General features: G+C 44.5%; 1 protein-coding gene across 3 annotated transcripts in view; it reads left to right on the top strand.

Moving 5' to 3' along the window:
• LOC126545000 (uncharacterized) overlaps positions 1–18,307 on the top strand; it is a 29,660-nt gene extending 11,353 nt beyond the window's left edge. For 2 of the 3 annotated variants that reach the window (XM_055078077.2, XM_050192594.3), the window contains 2 exons: positions 1,054–1,176; positions 15,195–18,307. In XM_055078077.2, the coding sequence (XP_054934052.1) occupies positions 1,054–1,176; positions 15,195–17,903 (2,832 nt within the window). In that variant the 3' untranslated portion in view covers positions 17,904–18,307. The remainder of the gene's footprint in view (positions 1–1,053; positions 1,177–15,194) is intronic. The other variant, XM_050192598.3, reaches the window with a different exon arrangement.
• The last annotated feature ends 662 nt before the right edge of the window (positions 18,308–18,969 follow it).

Here is an 18,969-nt window from a genome sequence, read left to right as displayed (position 1 = left end):
ATTAGAAATTGTGTTCTGTATTTTGATTGTCGATCTGTGCATCTAATCTATGTTGACTTTGTATATGCACCCCCTCCCCCTGCAGTAATGACGCAGGAATTCTATAAATAACAATAAAAAAGTTATATGCTGCCCAGACAAATGAAGCCTCAACTTGAAACCCACATTCTGACAAGGGGGCTTATTATCAGAGCAGCAACAGTTGTTGCCATAACTCAAAGAGTTGGCCACCATTGACCACAGTGTGAAAAGGCATATTACTGTCCTGCGAGCCTACGAAGACCTGATCAAGGCACTGAGAGCCTTGCACAAGCCTTAATTAGCCTAATTCTTTGTTTCTTGATCTTTCCATGGTTCTGTTAGGTGCCTTGTTCAATGTGGTTGTGTTTATGTTAGCACTGCAAGGCCAGTGCAATGAACCATAAAAGCAAAACAAAAAACTCTCAGTAAACCGTCGTTGTGATGAAGCCTTCAGAAAGTGTCTGGGTGACATTTTGTTTAAAGTAGAGAGGCTCTAAATGAGCCATAGTAGGATGAGAGCTTGTAATATGAGGTGCTGTCCTATAGTATAAACCGTATCCCAAAACACACATCTGCTTGCTTGTGGAGATAACATAGCAGAAATTCTGCCGACATCTCTAAGCAGCTGTCACGCCTGTTGGCTATCAGCTTGCAACGAAGTTAGACACAGGGAATTGTTGCCAGGTGTATGAGTGCTCTTCACAGCACTGTTTCCCTCTGCTGTTTGATACAAAGAAACACACGGGGTCACTATGCTTGCTATGTCGTGTCCTCCCGTACGGATTTTCCACTTTGCAGTTCGTATAGAGTGGTCTTACACTACTGCACTTCGAATAAATGGATCTAAAATGCATTCACTACAATCGTGACCCTGTGCAACTTTAGCAGTATTTTGCAGTATTTTAACAATTTAGCAGTATTTTGGCTCAAATGATTTTGTTGTAGCAAGGGCTTACTGTACCATAACTTTTGTGGGGATTGGCCTCATTTCCTGACATAGTGACAATGCATGTCAACTCTGTTCATACACAGGAAGAAGAAACAAGTGAGTTGGCAGCCACCTTGACTGAAGATCCCGAGTCCCCAGGCGTAAGGAAGGGCCTCTGCCCTGCAATGATGTTCGTCAAACAAATTGAGAGGTACCCAGAATTCCGGGTAGGAAACAGCACTAATATTCTGAAATATATGAAAACAGGTTCCTATTTAAAAGCCAACTGCAATGAAATTTTGGACTGCATTAAAGAAGCCTAGTTTTAGATTATACTCAGTTACTAGCACCTCCTGGGCACCATTTCAAGTTGTCAGTGGTGTGAATGGGACTTAAGGGAACCAGGGACTAGGATGACGGGTAGATAAAACGGTGTTGGGTGCAGCTGTATGAGCTTATGTCTTGCTGCCACCTTCCGCATAGTGTGGTCGTGGTTGTGGCATTTTCATGTCAGCACTTCCAACCACATACCCTTACCTACTGCCATGTGTGAATGCTTGGCGAGTACTAAGTTATGCATCAAAAACCCATAACAGGTTATGTAGATACAGTATAGAGGCATCTCATCACAAGCCCATAACACAGATAGTTTAGATATGGAGTAGACTCCATGCGAAATTTTACGTTTGAAATGCGAATAAGTACACCAGGAAAACTTTGCCAATCAACAGGTGCAACTATCCAACAACTTGTTAACCAACAGCTGCACATAAAATCTGCTTAGGTGCTATTTCAAGGCTGTTAATATGAAAATTAGGCAACTACCTGCCCTTCACCTCTTCCAAGATTGCATCCGACACGGCATGCCTTCGTCGCATCCCCTTATGCATTGCCAACCTTGTCTCCCTTCTACCCCTCGTACATCAGCGCAGTAGACTTGTATCGGAGAGGTGGAAGGGAGAGGTGCGCGTGAGGCTAGCAATGCATAGGGCAATGCGAGGAAGGCGTGCTGTGCAGGGTGTGCGGTAGGTGGGTCAGCCAAACGTGTGTGGCACACAGGCAGATGCGGTGGCTCGCATTTTTTTTTTATGCATTAGCGTTCTTGTAACACTTCATGAGCATTATGGGGGCTATTTATCTATTTATCTATGTATGTTTTTATATAACTGTTCAGGAACACCTTGGACTTTGGAAAACCAAAGGACCAGGCAGGATTTCGTAAAGGCTACTCAACAATAGACCATATTCCCACTATCACTCAGGTGATAGAGAAACGTGCGGAATATAACCAACCCTTATATATAGCTTTCATTGATTACGAGAAAGCGTTTGATTCAGTCGAAACCTCAGCAGTCATGCAAGCATTACGGAATTGGGGTATAGATGAGCCATATGTAAAAATACTGAAAGATATCTATAGCGGCTCCACAGCCGCTGTAGTTCTCCACAAAGAAAGCTACAAAATTCCAATAAAGAAGGGAGTCAGGCAGGGAGGTACGATCTCTCCGATGCTATTCACAGCATGTTTACAGGAGCTATTCAGACACATGGATTGGGAAGAATTGGAAATAAGAGTTAATGGATAATACCTCAGTAACTTGCGATTTGCTGATGATATTGCCTTGCTGAGTAAATTGGGGGACCAATTTCAATGCATGCTCACTGACCTGGAGAGGCAAAGCAGAAGGGTGGGTCTAAAAATTAATCTGCTGGAAACTAAAGTAATGTTTAACAGTCTCGGAAGATAACAGCAGTTTACGATAGGTAGCGAGGCACTGGAAGTGGTAAGGGAATACGTCTACTTATGGCAGGTAGTGACCGCGGATCCGGATCATGAGACTGAATTAAGAATGGGCCGGGGTGCATTTGGCAGGCATTCTCAGATCATGAACAGCAGGTTGCCATTATCCCTCAAGAGAAAAGTGTATAACAGCTGTGTCTTACCAGTACTCACATATGGAGCAGAAACCTGGAGGCTTACAAAAGGGGCTCTACTGAAGTTGAGGACAACGCAACGAGCTATGGAAAGAAGAATGATGGGTGTAACGTTAAGGGATAAGAAGAGAGCTAATTGGGTGAGGGAACAAACGCGAGTTAATGACATCTTAGTTGTTATGAAGAAATAGAAATGGTCATGGTCAGGGCATGTAATGAGGAGTGAAGATAACCGGTGGTCATTAAGGGTTACGGACTGGATTCCAATAGAATGGAAGCCTTCGTAGCAGGGGGTGACAGATAGGTGGACGGAAGAGATTAAGAAGTTTGCAGGGACAACGTCGTCACAATTAGCACTTCACCGAAGTAGTTGGAGAAGTATGGGAGAGGCCTTTGCCCTGCAGTGGGCGTAGCCAGGCTTATGATGATGATGATGATATAACTGTTCTCCTGCCTGCCTGGGTCACTGGGTAGTCCATGGTCGAAGGGCTAGTGCATCGGGCTGCTGTGCTGATATAACGGTTAGAAACCAGCCATTTGACCCACTTGGATCACTGAGTATGTGTTAACGTGTACAAACGGGCTGCTCTTCAATGAACCCCTTTCACGCCAACGTAGGTCACGGTAGATGTAGATGAATGGTAGATGAATGGGTAGGCACTGCTGTTCGAAGAAGCTCTTTGATGCCGACTTGGAGCACTGGGTATGGGCCACATGGTTCCTCGTGGTCTTCAGTGAACCCCCTTGATGGCAGCTTGGATCACTGGGTGCATGCCAGTACGTGTATGCTGCTTTTTCATGAACGTCTTTGACACCAACTTGGATAACTAGGTATGGGCCACTGGGAATGTGTCACTCTACAGTAACAAAAAGATCCCTTAAGTTTCTCCCATGTTGAGCAGAATCGAGTCCACATCAGAACGGTTCCTCAAGGACAACAACTCAACGCGTTAGCAGGCTGCGCCACAAATGCTCTGGGTGTGTGCCGGTTTCAATGAACACCTTTCACGCCAACACTTTAGTGAGCTGCGCCATGAATGCACCTGGTGTGTGTGTCTTTTCAATAAACCTGTTGCCAAGTTGGGTCACCGAGTATGTGCCTGAGTGTGTGGCAGGCGAGGGAACAATTCTTGGCATTCGCAGGCACTGGTGTGCCATGCTTCTCGTCTTGGAGGGCACGTGCAGTCTTCTAGACAGTGCCACTAGATGTTGCAGTGTGTCCACAAGGTGCAAGAGAGGAGCCCGGTTGCCACATGACGTGTTTCTCAACATTCACAAGCACACCACTGTGTCATGCATTTCACAAGCCACGCACAGGCTTCGTGGCCGCACTAGATGGCGCCAGGTGCTCTTACGGTCGAGTGAAATTGCACTACACACCTCGTACATAACTCGATTTCAACAGTGGAATTCATGTTGTCACTATACTGATTCAATGCCAACGCATTGCCGTTGAGTCATCGTGCGATGAGTTCTGCTGCTATTTTTTAAAAGCGAAGCTTTTCTTTGTGAAACTCATCGGGTTTTCGTTGTCGTGGGTGATGCGACATGGCTGTTCACTAGCCGAATACGTCAACTGATCACAGTGGAGGGAGGACGCGTGCCGCTGAGTTCCTTCCACCCCTACCAAATGGTGCTTGCATCCACGGCAGTGACGATGCTGCTGGCCATGTGGGGGAAAGAAAAAAAGAACCTGAAAGCTTGCCTGCATACATCCATGGCAGTGGTGGCGGCATTGCATTGGCCTTTCTACAATGCCTAAATAAGGCCTTCCGTGTCACTTTGTGCGTACATTCAGTAAACACAAACGCGTGCTTTGACTCTTTGTGCACTCGCACAAAGCTTAACTGTATATAGATTCCAACTCGTTGAATCAACTGCATTTTATTCTTTTGACTTCACGTTTCTTTTTAGTGTTGACACCCAGTAGCCAGATTTAATTGTTGCAGCCAGTAATGCGACATGGGAATGCTGTACTAATTAGCGGCTTATTTACGATAGAAAACAGACAGAAGTTAAGAGTTCCAGGGCTGCTCATTGTTACATCCGAGTATTGTTAAAACAGCTAATGCTATAAGTGTGTTTGACTGTACTTTCTCTCTAATTAAAATGTTTAGATGTTTGACCTCTCCGCATTTTTTTTGTGCAAGCTGGTTTTTAAAAGTTATAACAAGGGAATTTTTCTGCACTTGAATATTGTTATAATCCGAAGCGAAGTTTTGTTGCAGTTGGCCTTTAAATTTATGTGGTGACCAATTCCTATTGTTAGAAATATTTATTGACCAAACTGAATGTCGTTGGCGTGAAGCTTTGCTAATTCTTGGTCACTGTGGGCTAATTAAAATTTTTTGTAAAGGCTCAAAATGAATGTTTTTGACATAGTTGTGCTTGGGCCCATGCAGAATTGAGTCCTCATTTCAAGCAGCCTGTTCGGTTTAAGCTGTTTGGTCAAGACAGGGAGGGCAACAACAACAAAAAAATATTGAAAAAGAACTAAAGGTTATGAACGTAAATGATAGGTTAAACAGTGTTAAAGCATGGAAAGACAGCAGGATGAATTATAGAGTATTGTTTGTTAATATAGTTCAGATTAAACATTACGCAAATACAGTGCACATGTAGTAATCTCTGTGAAGCTAAGCTCTCATGAAGTGGTTCGGTAAATAGTATACAACTAATGCAATGCTGACACTTGCATTTATTTTCATTAAGCACGTGCAAATAGTGGACTTTGAGTTCGAGGCTAGGAGTGATTTGTGATGAATACTTTCAAAACAAATATGTAATATCTGTTGTGCAAAGAAGTGGCTGCAAACTCTTATGCATAGTAACTACTGCATATTGAAATTAATGTCTTGTTGCCTGAAAGAATGAGACCAAAATTTAGTGTAGACCTTGTTGAATAAATGTCAAAAATACAAAAAGGTTAATGAATAGTAAAGCATGATGCAACTGACTTTGTGCATGTAGGAAGTTGGTAAAAAAAAAAAAAATGGTAGGTGACCCTCATCTTTGGCTTAGGTGTGTCTTAGTGGCACTTGCACCTTGGCATTGGTGTTCTTTAGGTTAAGCGAGCGAACATCTTTCCCGTGGCATGATATGCGGGTGAGGAGCAAGGGAGGGCTAGGAGGAAGCGCAGCACCTGCCACCTGGTGGGGCGTAGCCCCCTAGCGAGCAGCGCGCAATGTGCACCTTACACGCCTTCTCCAATGCTGACGTCAGAGCTTGTAACAAGAGTGCACGCGCAGCTGTTGCGAGCGAGCGAGCAGGTGAGCACTGGGAGAGGAGAAGCAAGGAGAGAGTGGAGAGTGATGTCACATCCACTCTGCCAGGCAGGTGTTCAGTCTATGCCAGGCGACTGTTTTTCATGAATTAGTGGGTTAAATATGTAATCTTCTTGTGCATGACGTCATTAGTGACATCATTACTACAGCTTTCTATTTCCAGGAATTTCGCCAAAGTCGTGCTCACATGGCGGGACTCTAAAGTCTACGATTCTGTGCTTTGGTGTGCGGTAATCAGGGATTTCTAATTAATATCTAATTATTCCAGACACTTGAGTAACTTAACTTGTAACTAAATTTATGCTCTGATAGCATATCTACCCATTAATTAATGAAACCCATTAATTTTGTACTGCAATATTTTTTTACAGTGAAGCTGATAATGGCTACTTTCTCCACTATTATGTCCGTGTGTAGAAAAAAATCCTGAAGATAGTGCAATGCCAGGCCAACCCGCGGCGAAGGTGAAGCAGGCGTTAAGTGCTCCCCATACCTCGGCTGATCCCGAGAATAGTGCAATACTGGGCTGACCCACGATGGAGGTGCAGTTCGCCATTAAGGGGCCCACACACACAGCTTTGCTGGTCGTCCTTCTTCAGAAAGTGGAAGGGCACTGAGGTTTTTTTTCTATTTTTTGCTTATTTGAATTTCATCCCGGCCACCTCAGGAGGTGAACCGGAAGTGCTGCGCAAGCAACGAGAGTCACTCGATGCTCGTGCCAGTAAAAGAACACAAAAGTAAAATAATGCACATATTTAAAATGTAGACAATTTCAATGACTAGAGGAAGTGTAAACCAAGGATAGTGCCATGCCAATGCATTTCTTCTAATAGACGTGTTGGTCACGCTTATTAGACATCTCTGTGTTCGTACTGTGACTGGAAATGGTGCATGCTCGTGTGTATGAGGAACGCATACTAGGCCCCATAACACTGCCCCTTTCTGCTTTCGTTATGCTCCACTGCACGGAAAATGTGCTTGTCCACATAACAGAACTATATTGCTGCAAAGTGGAACATAGGGAACTGATCACTGCATTTCGAGGTGAGATTTTTAAATGCATAAGCATTTCTATGATTACCCAACGAGAAAACTGTCCATCCGTCCTTCCTTCGCGTAAGACGATTGCTTTCAAGATAGAGCCAGCCAGCTGTGGAAGAAGACGACGAACGTGCGAGCAGTGGCAAAAAAATTTGGGAGTGGGCCAACTGGAAATCAGGGTGCAGGCAATGTTATGTTTGAGGGTAGGCCAAGTTGAAATTTGACGGTGGGCCAACTTACCGTATTTACTTGAATCTAACGCTCACTTTTTTCCCAATAAAACGGGTCCAAAAATTGCGTGCGCGTTAGAATCGAGTACGACCCTAAATCTACGTTACCATATCGCCATTGGCATCTCAAAATCGGCGCCTCGTACATGCTTCGAGACTAGCTGCCGTAGCTTTCTCCATGTGCTGCAGTACGAGTGCTTAAGCAATGCTTCTTTTGGCTTAGGTTAGTGCACCGTCCATCTTCCCGTTTTCTGCATTTGCTCCATCAGCATGGAAGTGCCGACTGCAAAGACATGCCGAGTTCATCACGATGCCGCAATTAAAAGGAAAGCGATCACATGTTCTGAGATGGACGGAAATTGGGCCGCATCATGGTGCTCAGAGTTCCCGAAACTTGCGTGCGGTACTGCCACAAACAGGAGAGGCGTTCTACGCTGGCGTCTGCTACATATGGCGCAGCTGCGCGCAGCCCCTATCTTGAAAGCGATCTGCGTCGGAGACAAGAGTCTGCGCATTTAGGCACACCATGCTGTGTTCTCGTTGCTTAGTTCACCTTGAAGCGAGAGGTCATACAAAGGTCAATTCCCTCTTGCCTGCTACCGCACTTCCTCGCTCCAGCGTTTTGATAAAGAGTTTCCGTGTTCATTGAGTGAGACGTGTTCATGTTTCTCGTGTGCTCGTGACACCATGCTTGTTAATTTAGTAAATAGTAAGCAAATGTTTAAAAGTTTATACAGCTGATAAAACTACTATCTTTACTTTTCGTATAGCTGTCTACTAGTTTGCTATCGTAGTCGATGCTTTGCCTTTCGGGGGAAACTGCGACTTTTTTTATTTATTGCAACTTTAGTGCATTGGAAGTAAATCTTAGTTTTTTTCCAATGAGAGAAAGTTGTATTTATGTATGAAAGAATGAGGTGTGCGGTACTGTAAAGGAGTTTTCCTTTCTTTAGGTCACGGCAAATGGGTGTTTGTTACAATTGAGAACATCTTTTTTTCCTTTTTGTCGCGAAAAACGGCTGCACGTTACAATTGAGGGCACGTTAGAATCTAGTAAATGCGGTAAATGTGGGGGTAGGCCAACTTGAAATTTGAGTGTGGCCCTACTTGAAATTTTGGGGTGGCCCAATGTTTAATTGAACGCTGCTGAGCGTCCTTTGAGTTGTGAACACCCTTGCAGGGAAGCGAGTGCATTGAGACGCTTGGCACGTTTTCATTGGGCCTTACCGAGGCGCAGTCGGAACGCAGGTGAGAGCTTGTGTAGACAAGGAAAGCACGGATAATGAAGGCTTGCGTGAGCAACAGGGACAGGCTTCATTGTGATGCACTCGCCCCTCATGCAATGATTTGTGCGCTACTGCGGCAGCTGATGTTCACTTTCGGCTTCTCTGCTTCGTCGAGGCACGCTCGTGCCTGCAGTCTCGGCTCAATTGGTGCAACTGCATTGAAGTTGTTGGATGCGACGAGGAAGTCTGTCAATTGTCTACTATAGCCTAAGCATTCTTTGCCACCGGAAAGGCCATGGGTAGATGTGTATAAGCTAGGAAAGGAAAGTAAGCAGCACTAAGCATGAACGTCGTCACAGCCAAGCCAAACAATGCTTACGCTTTAGTAGACAATTCTGAGAATTTCTGTTATTTTTTTCCTCGCGAATATCGAATAGCACAACGTTCGAAACTACTATTTGCAAATCCAAATATTCACACGACACTAATTTGTTTTTGTTTTTTCCATTATATACATTCCCAATGCCACATAGAGAGGTACAAGCTTTAATGATATGTTGCCACACACTGTTTATGCCTATGTACTACAGTTTTAACGAGCTATGCTGAAATGTGAACACCAAATCAAACAGACGCACAGTCTGAAACATCAGCACAGTGATGTCACAACACTGAAGGCAATGAATGATGCTTGCCAGGGGAAGAATGGCAATAAAGATTTAACCCCACTGCGCATGTCTCAACGACTCCATAATCATGTTAGCATGAAATGTATCTTCGGTAAGACACAAGCGTTTAACTCATCAGTGTTGCAGCATGCTATTTCACTTTGGCACAATCTACTTGACGATATTGCTTTCATTGCAGATCACGACGCATTCCATGACCGCCTGCATGAACATTTTGTACCTAAATATATTCTAACTGTTCAATACATGACGAATACCCAATTTCCTTGTTTCTGACATGTTCTCTCACACTTTCCTTTTTTCGTGTTGAACTTAATTGTATGTTAAAAATTGTGTAACTTGTTTTAATCTACCTATTTCTATCCCTTGAGCATTGTGATTAAAATAAGTATATTTTCGTACACAGCTTAGTCTATGTTCTTACTTATTTTTTCACGTTATCATATTTTTTTTATTTGTCACCATATTTTATAATTAATCATGTAAGGCCTCCCCTTACATTATGCTCGAATGAAGAGCCTGTAAGGTATGGTGAATAAATAAATAAATAGTGTGGCCTAAGGTCCTGAAAGTGAACAAGGGGGTATAAAAGAGGCTGTTGTGGAAGGTTTCAAATTCACTTTGATGACCTTGTCTTCTTTAACGTGCACTCATAGCATGATGCACTAGCATTTTTTAAAATTCTGCCTCTATCACAATGTAGCCGCTACTGCCAGGAATTGAACCCATGACCTTGTGCCCCGCAGTGCAGTGAGCCGTTGCATCAAGTGGCAGGTAAGAGATAAAAAGAGGTGCACGCATAGCAAAGTATGGCACACATTTAATATAAATGTCAGATAATTATATACATATGCTCCTTAAATACATACCTTTCTCTTCCAGGGGTGCATAAAGAAAAGCTTGACTTTAGAAGGAAGAACTAGAATTGGGCATGTCATGCAATGTACAGAGCAGATGACTGGTCAGTTCTCTTAGAGTAATGGAACCGGTGCCAGGGGACAGCATATGTAGTTGTAGATTTTCGAGATTTAGATGGAGTGATGAAATCAGGAAATTTGTCGAAGCAGAATACAGTGGGATGATGCAAGATAATAGCTAGCTGGAGCTTGCTGGGAGACTCCCTTACCTTGCAGCAGACCTAAATATATTCTAATGATGGTCAAAAGAAACATAATGCGCATAGAGTGCAAAATTTGTTTCATGCTGGCATTTACACTGCGCTTATTTGTGTGCCCTCTACCGTAGTAATTATTCAAGTAGCCAGCAAAACTTACCAAAGTTGTGTGAGGTGTTACATGTTCACGAGCATGAAAAAATGAGCACAAAGTTGGACAAAAACAAAGTCAATGTGACAAACACTCATATTGTCAACTTCCTTGTTTTCTTCCTGCTCTAGGCAGTGTGAAGGCAGTGCAATAACTAAGCAGTGCGGTAATTAGGGTTTATGATACAGAAAGGCAGACATGCGAAATATGGACTCGGGAGCAGTGAGAAGGTGTCTTTCATGACGGCCTTTCTGCACCCACAAATGCCTACCAACTTTCTCCACCTTCCGTCATTTAATCATCGTGCATAACTGTTTTGAATTAACTTAAACACAGCAGCACATTCATTGTCGCATTCTTTCCTTAAGGAAACTCCCTTATGTGGCGATCATGTAGATATCAACCTCCATCAGCACTCAGACCAAGGCTTGACACCTCGGCTGTATTATTAATTTCCCACGCTACATACCCCAAGTCTCTCTTTGCTTCGTGCAGGTTTCCATAATGAGCTTCCTGTCTTCCCACTTCTCACAAATATCCCTCGTGGAAAATATATTTTACAAACTGCGTGGAAACTGACCAAACTGATTTGCCATCTTTTTCACTATAGCTGTCTCCAGACTTCACAACCTTTTGGGCTCCCCATAGGTCTGCACTGATTTAAGTAGTTCCCAGTCTTTCCATAACAGGCTGCTGTTGGCTTGCTGCCTTGATTACCATGTAAATCATGATCATCAGCCCATACATTTTAACCCAGTTATAACAGAATTCAAGTGCCAGAAAAATTCCGTTGTTATAACCGATAATTGTTATAACCGGGTTGCATGAAAAAATCAATAGGGGAATGGCAGAGCTGATGTGAGAAAAACTATAATGGCGGGGAGGCCAGTGCCCCTCTCCACCACCTTCCTCCATCCCCCTTCTGATTGTGTTCACTTGCTTAACTGCTTCCTAGGTGCTCCGATAGTGTGAAACAAGCCGCGGCTGTCTGCGTTAAAGAAAGGGACTGCTATAACAACTGCACGGGGGTGTGATGGCTGGCAAGCAATATGCGAGCACTGCTGAGGCATCGTTTTGGTGGCCCCAAAAGGGGCCTTTTAAAAATTGCAGAAGGCTGCCATGGCAGTCTGTCAGCTTGAGAAATCCAGAAGAAACACTAAGGAGAGATCGCTATAAGCATCCCACCACGTACTTCTCACTGGCTTGCACGAGAAAAGCTTATGTCTGTCAGCCTTGCATGCTTTATGCAAAGGTTGCCGATATCCTTTTCCAATGCACACAGGTGCTTGACGTAGTGCTGCAGAAGGTTCCTCGCGAAACTGAAGCTCTGGAGGGACTGAATCATCTGCCGGGCCTCCTGTGAGGACATTGAGGCAGCCTGCCCTAACCGCATCGTCGCTGCCATCGTTGCCGTCGCTATCTGATGCAAGCATGTTCGCAAGGATTGCATCATCGGTTAGAAGCACTTAGTTTCCCGTGCGCTTTTTTTGATCAGCGGGCGGATCAGTCATCTTCCGTATCGGCGGTGAGTCAAGCAAAGCTGAGAAACTGCGTGGCCAGGAATGATTTCAGCGCAGCCAACAAAGACGAACGCGAGCGATTAAGCTGTTTGCAGAACTGCGCTGAGCAGCGAGCAATAGAGAAACATTCGAGCAACCTGCAAGCGGCGCAGTTAGCATGGTCCATTCATGTTTCAGAGGGGGGGCGTCGTAGAGCTATGGGCGCAGCCCATTCATGTTTGCAGGAGTGGAAAGGCGACGGGAGAGAGCCGCATGGAGATGGTTAAAAAATGAGCGCGTGTCAGCTGTTGGAGCAACTGCCCATCGTTGAGCGGCTCAAATTTCTCGTTTGCTTTTTTCTTTTCAAGAATTTCGCATTTCACTACCTTTTGGTTCGGACACCCAGCAGCCAGACGTCATCATTATAACCGATAATGCGGCATCGGGGCATTGTAGTAAGCGGGTTATTTCACCATGGAATACATGCAAAAAGTTGACAGTACGGTAGCTTCTCATGGTTATAACTGATATATTGTTAAAACCGGTATCGTTATAAGTAGTTTCAACTGTATTTATGTCCACTGGTGATCCAAAGGCTTCTTCTGGGGATCTCCAATTAGCCCTGCATTATGCTAGCTGATTCCAAGTTACACCTGCGAATTTCCTAATTTCATCACATTGCTTAGTTTTCGGCCGTCTTCAACTGTGCTCCCCTCCTAGCACTCATCCTTCAACTTGGTGCAACACCTTTCACAGTGCAGTGACAAGTTGCGATCGCCTTCATTGTGGACTAGGTTATCGCACTGTCCTAGACGGTTGTTTGGGAATCTTCTTCTTTGGCGTATGTAATTTCTGCTACATGAGAGCGGGATCCAATAAACTTCAAGAGTTCTGCCCGAATTATTTTGTGGCCTATGGTTATACCATCAGATTGGCTGTGGCCAGCGTCTCATAAAGCCATGTCCATGTTGTAAAGTGCCTTTAACGCTCTTAGTATTCTTTGGAAACTTCGCCCTGTTTCTGTATTTCTCAGTGTATCTATGTATATATATATGTCCGCAGCTTACTTCTTTCCCACCAACTTGGGTCATTGGGTAGCCTATGGTCAAATGAGTGGAGCATCAGGCTGCTGTGCTGAGGGAACTGGGTTTAACACCAACCGATGTACCAAATTAGGTCACTGGGTATGTAAGAGTAAGCATGTGGTGATCTTCAGTAAATCTCTTCGAAGCTAACTTGAGTCACTTGGTATACCCTACCAAATATTTGCGACTCTTCACTGAACCTCTTTGGTGCCTACTTCGGTCACTGGATATGTTTCACTGGATGTGTGGTGCCGTTAATAATAAGCGGTATGTAAGACATGGGGGGGGGGGGCCACCAACCACAAGATAGATTGCTAATCGCATTAAAGTTGCCAAAGGATGGATGTGCCACCAGTTCCTTTGGGGGTGTTCCTGTCTTCATGGGCCAGTATTCAAGCACAGCATGTCATGCTTGACAGAGAAAGGTTGTTTTAATGCGTTAGCATTCTTAGGGTGCGTATGCACTTTCCTAGGGCTATCTATCTATGTATGTTCATGTCTAACCGTTTTCTCACCTGCCTGGGTTTATGGGTAGTCAGTTGTGGAATGAGTAGCACATCGGACTGCTGTGCTGAGGTAACAATGTTCAAAAGCAATCATCAGACCAATTTGGGTCACTGTGTTTGTGGCAATGTGTACATATGTGCATCTCTTCAACGGACCTCTTTCACGCCGACATGGGTCACTGTAGACACGGGACTGGGTAGGTGCTGCTGTTTGAAGAAACTATTTGATGCCAACTTGGGAGTACTGGGTATCTGCCACTCGGTCTGTGCTAGTCTCCAGTGAACCTCTTTGATGCCAACTTGAGTAGATAGGTATGTGCCACTGAGAATGCGCCACTCTACAATTTTGAAAAAGATCCCTTAAGTTTCCTTGATGCTGAGCAGAATCAAACCCTCATCACAAGGGTTCCTCAATGGCAGCAACCCAACACATGAGCAGACTGCGGCACAAATACACTGGGTATGTGCCGCTTTCAGTGAACCTCTTTCAAGCCAATGCTTTAGCGAGCTGCGCCATGAATGCACTGGGTTTGTGCCACTCTTCAATGAACTTCTCATAAACTTGGGTTGCTGAGCATGTGCCACTGAGTGTGCAGCAAGCGAGGGAACCATTCTCAGCATTCGCAGGCAGTGGTGTGCCTTGCTTCTCGTCTCAAAGGCCGAGCGTGGACTTCTCGGCAGTGCCTTTAAATGCTGCAGCGTCTCCAGAAAGAAGCATGAGAGAGAAACCATGTTGCTGCATGGCACATTTCTCTGTGTTCACACGCACCGGCACACTATGCATTTCAGAAGCCATATGAAGGCTTTGCAGCAGAGGTGCTAGATGGTGCCTAGTGTTATTAGGGAAGTGCGAGAAAAGAGTCCCGCTGCAGTACATGCCTCCTACATAACTCATTTCAGTGGAGGCAATACATTGTGTTGCTATATTGGTTCATTGCCAACGCATTACCATTGACAGTCATCATGAGGTGGGTTCTGCCGCAATATTATTTGGTGTATGTAGAATGCCAGTTCTGTGTTTTTTCGCTACCTGAAGGGAGCTGTGGGTGTCAGGGACTGCACATTCACATCCAGAACATGATGCCAATGCTACAAGTGTGATTCAAGCTTCCATATTATTGCAATCAGAATAAGATGTGTCAGTATTCTCTTAAGAAAAATTTGCCTACAGTATAGAGTTTGGGAGATAAATGCATGAATTAGAGTATTAGAAAATCGGGTTTTCCTTGTACTAGCTTCATGCTGCTGTCCAGTGGATGAGTTTTTCTGTGTGTTTCCGTGTGTTAGGTTGGAGTGTTAGTTAACTGATAACTTGAAAACAAAGTTTGAAAATTGCATGACCACGGTTTTGTTGCCAGGCTCGCGTGTCACCACAATGCATTATGCGTAGCTTAAAGGAAGTGATTTTTATGTAAAGTTTCACAAAAACAAGAAGTTTGGGTCGCAGCCTCATATCATAATAATTTCTCATTCTGCCTTTTTCAGGTGCCCTATTTAAACCAATACAGTACCAGACGGGGACGTGAAGCTGCTGTATCGACAACAATATCGCGACTGAAGCTTGCTCTTAAGAAAGAGGCAGCTGGGAAACCTGTGCTCAGGCAGCGTCGCATTTACATCACTATGGATGACCATACGTGCCATCACCACCACGATAGCGATTCCATTTGTGAAGAACAACCAGTGAACACAAACGTATTGCAGAACAAGGCGGAAATGGCACAGCCCAATCGGACATCAGCCAGAAGGATCGGGAGCTGCTTGACATATTACGTTAAAGAAGTTCTCGTGGCAGATAAGCCGAATCCGAGGATCAGCTCCGACGATTGTTATGCTACAAAACGAAGTATAAATGATCACATTCAGAGAGCCCTTCAGAAGGAAGGGTTTAGTTCCCTCGAGCAAAAGGGTATCACAAGGTGTGTGGAAGAACTGAACGAGAAATCGCCAATGACAAGCCCTCTTTTTTTTACTTATGAGCAGAGAAGGAGGAGGGAGTTGCAGAGAAGGAGGAGAGAGTTACAGAATGACAATGAGCGCCAAGCTGTGCAACTTGACTGCGATGTCTTAGCGACAGTAGCAAGCGAATGTAAAACGGCACTGCTGCATTGCACCCACACAAATTTCATGAAGAATCTCATGCTCAAATATTTTGAGGTAGTGGTATGTATGGAAGCTGTGTACGACAGAACCAATTATGCCCTGCCAGTTTTTCTTATTTGTTTCAAGACACCAAGCTCTTACGCCGTGGTCGGGGCATTTGTCATTCACTTTGAGATGGCCGACTGCATAGAGGAGATGCTTGATTTGTTGAAGGCCAGTGACTCGGACACTGTCAGTACAAAGTTTTGGGTAGTTAAGCACAGCCAAGCGGATATCCGTGCATTTTCTTCCAGTTTTCCAAGGAGCCATCCTCTTTTGTGCAATTTCCACCGAGAACAAGCATGGAGTGGGTGGCGATCCGAAGAGGCAAGCATTGCAAGCAACATAAGCTTAGTTAAGAAAATGCTGCAGGAAGTGGCATGTAGCAAGAATGAGGATGGACGCAAGTTGGCAGTTGAAGCATTGGAACAGTCTCCCTATTGGCAGGAAAATAAGAAGCTGCAAGAATTCATATGCCAAAAATGGCTGTTGGTCAGGGAAATACTGGCAAAAATGCACAAATATGCTTTTCGTTTTGACAACACAGACGAGGATTCGGAGACTAAAAGTGGAAAGCTACAAGCTTGTTTGACACAAGGTGGTAGTCGCCATGAAGTTCGGGGACTGGTTCGAGTTTTTGCGAAGATGTTTTCTCCAGAAAGTGAAGTGCAGGCTTTGCAGGTCAGCACGAACTCTCTTCCTAGCTACCCTCTCCTCCACGACACTTTACCCAAGTTTCTCCATGGCAAAACTTCTACTGTAACGAAACAAATCATGGAACACCTGACGAGAGCTGCTAACTACAGAAGGTCAGAAATTAAGCCAGGCAAAGAAGAAGGTACATTTTTTGTCCAATCGACTGCTCAGAGTAGCAGCTTTGATGAAGTGAACATCAATGTTCCAAGCTGCACTTGTTCTTACTTTGTACAAAATGCATCGCCGTGCAGGCACTTAGCGGCGGTCTTATTGCTTGACGAGGGTTGGGACTTCTCACGCCTGCCGGCCGCTTACAGGAATGAGCCACATACGACAGCCCACGCAGATGCTGATTGCGCATCACAGCAAACAGTGACCAAAGCATCAGAAATGGAAGTTTGTATCAACGTCGAACAGAATGAGCCACATATGACAGCCCATGAATATGCTGATTCCACGTCAGAGGAAATAATTAGCGAGGCATCACATATGGAAGTTTTTATCGAGGCTGAGACAAATGAGCCACGTATCACAGCCCATGAAGATGTTGATTCCATGTCGCAGGAAAAAATTAGCGAGGCATCGCAAATGGAAGTTTGTTTGAAGGCTGAGCCGAATTATCCGCACACTGCAGCCCACGAAGATGCTGATTCCACATTGTGGGAAACGATTAGCAAAGCATCAGGAATGGATGTCCGTATCAAGGTGGAGCCAAATGAGCCAGATATGACGGTCTGTGAAGGCTCTAATTGCACTTCACAGGAAATGATTAGCAAGGCATCAGAAATGGAAGTTTGTGTCAAGCTTGAGCCGAATGAGCCACATATGACCGTCTGTGAAGGCTGTAATTGCACGTCGCAGGAAATTATTAGCAAGGCATCACAAGTGGAAGCTTGTATCAAGGTTGAACCGAATGAACTACATGTGACAGCTCACAAGAATGCCGATTGTGCATCCCAGGAAACGATTAGCAAGGCATTGGAAATGGAAGCTTGCGTCAAGGTTGAACGGGACCTACAGCCCATAGAACTTCTATTTGAACGTTGTACTGAAGAGCACAAAGTGGAGGTCTTTCAACAGAGTACGTCTCACACAAAGTCACAAATTGGAGCTCAAATGGAGGAGATAGATTCTCTGCTTTGTTATGTACATGACAATACTGTGTTGCAACGCGTGCTAGACAAGTTCAATCAAGTGGGAGCACTGGTGGAACAAAATGTGCCTGGATGTAGTGCAGTGAGGATAGAGAGACAGACGGATGAGGGACACAGTAGTAGTAAAAGGAAAGGAGTAACTCCGACAGCATCAATAAAAAATAAAAAAGATTACAGCAGGCCAGTACACAGAATGAGGTAACTGTAAGTAAGGACACGTGGAAGATTTGTTCGCATTATGTTGTGCACTCACGTTATCCTGCATGATTTTGTGCATGTTCATTTAAACACATTGGTCTACATCACATGAAATATTGATTCTGGTCGGCCAATGCAGGTTTTATCGATGCAAGACACTGGGCTCTCTTCTCACGCAGATTTCACTAGAGAATGAAAACTTGTGAAAATCCATGCTATTAACCTCAAATAGATATTGCTCTTTGCTTTCAAAAATCCAACACATGAACAATGACTATGTTCTTCATGCCCTTGCCTCTCCTCCATCAGACTTCTCCACATCCCAGTCACCTTGTGCTCCAGCATGGAGCTTGTACAGTGTATGCTGTGTACTGCTATGTTTTTGCTTGTTAAACTTTTCCCAGTGACTGTCATGCTGTTTACCTAGCCACAAGGAAGTAATGACCGAAAAGTTGTTCATCTTGGAAATGCCACTGTGGCTCATATCAAAACGGAAATGCTCATTTAACATGCGTGGAAGCCTACCTAGCAGGCAATTGCTGGGAGCCATGTAATGCCAGCATTTGTTTGCTGAATAGTATGTTCCTGTGATGCGCTTAGGCAAAGTAGAATATACACTGAACTTCAGAAGTAGTTACTGGTCAGCAATTTGGCATATTGGAATGCAGTATGCAGATTGTAAAGCTTCGAGGCCACACGTGTGCTCTGCTTGTGATGCACTTTCAGATTTTGGAGGCCATGAGAAAATGGGTGCTTCAAGGCCCAATCTTAAAGACCACCAGAATGTCAGAATATTGCAAGAACAAGTTTGCATTTCAAAGGGTACAGACTGGCGCAACACAAATGAATATAGACAGTGGGTGCTTGTATGCTGTCTAACAGAAGGAAAAAACAAAACAAATAAAGATATGGCATAGGAACAAGATTAAGTGCAGGTTATGGTTCTCCCTTGTGTGATGGCACAATTTTAGAGCGCAGCTCTTTGGCGTCCGTTCCTGGGTTTCGCGTCGTCGTCGGCGTTGTCGTCGGCCTCGTAACCAGCTCCGCCCCCCTTTCATCCCCCCAGCGCT

This window comes from Dermacentor andersoni, chromosome 10 (assembly GCF_023375885.2).
Source record: "Dermacentor andersoni chromosome 10, qqDerAnde1_hic_scaffold, whole genome shotgun sequence".
In the NCBI taxonomy this organism is placed as follows: Eukaryota; Metazoa; Arthropoda; class Arachnida; order Ixodida; family Ixodidae; genus Dermacentor; species Dermacentor andersoni.
The sequence above is the reverse complement of the archived record's forward strand: the minus strand, read 5'-3'. Positions and strand labels throughout refer to the sequence as shown.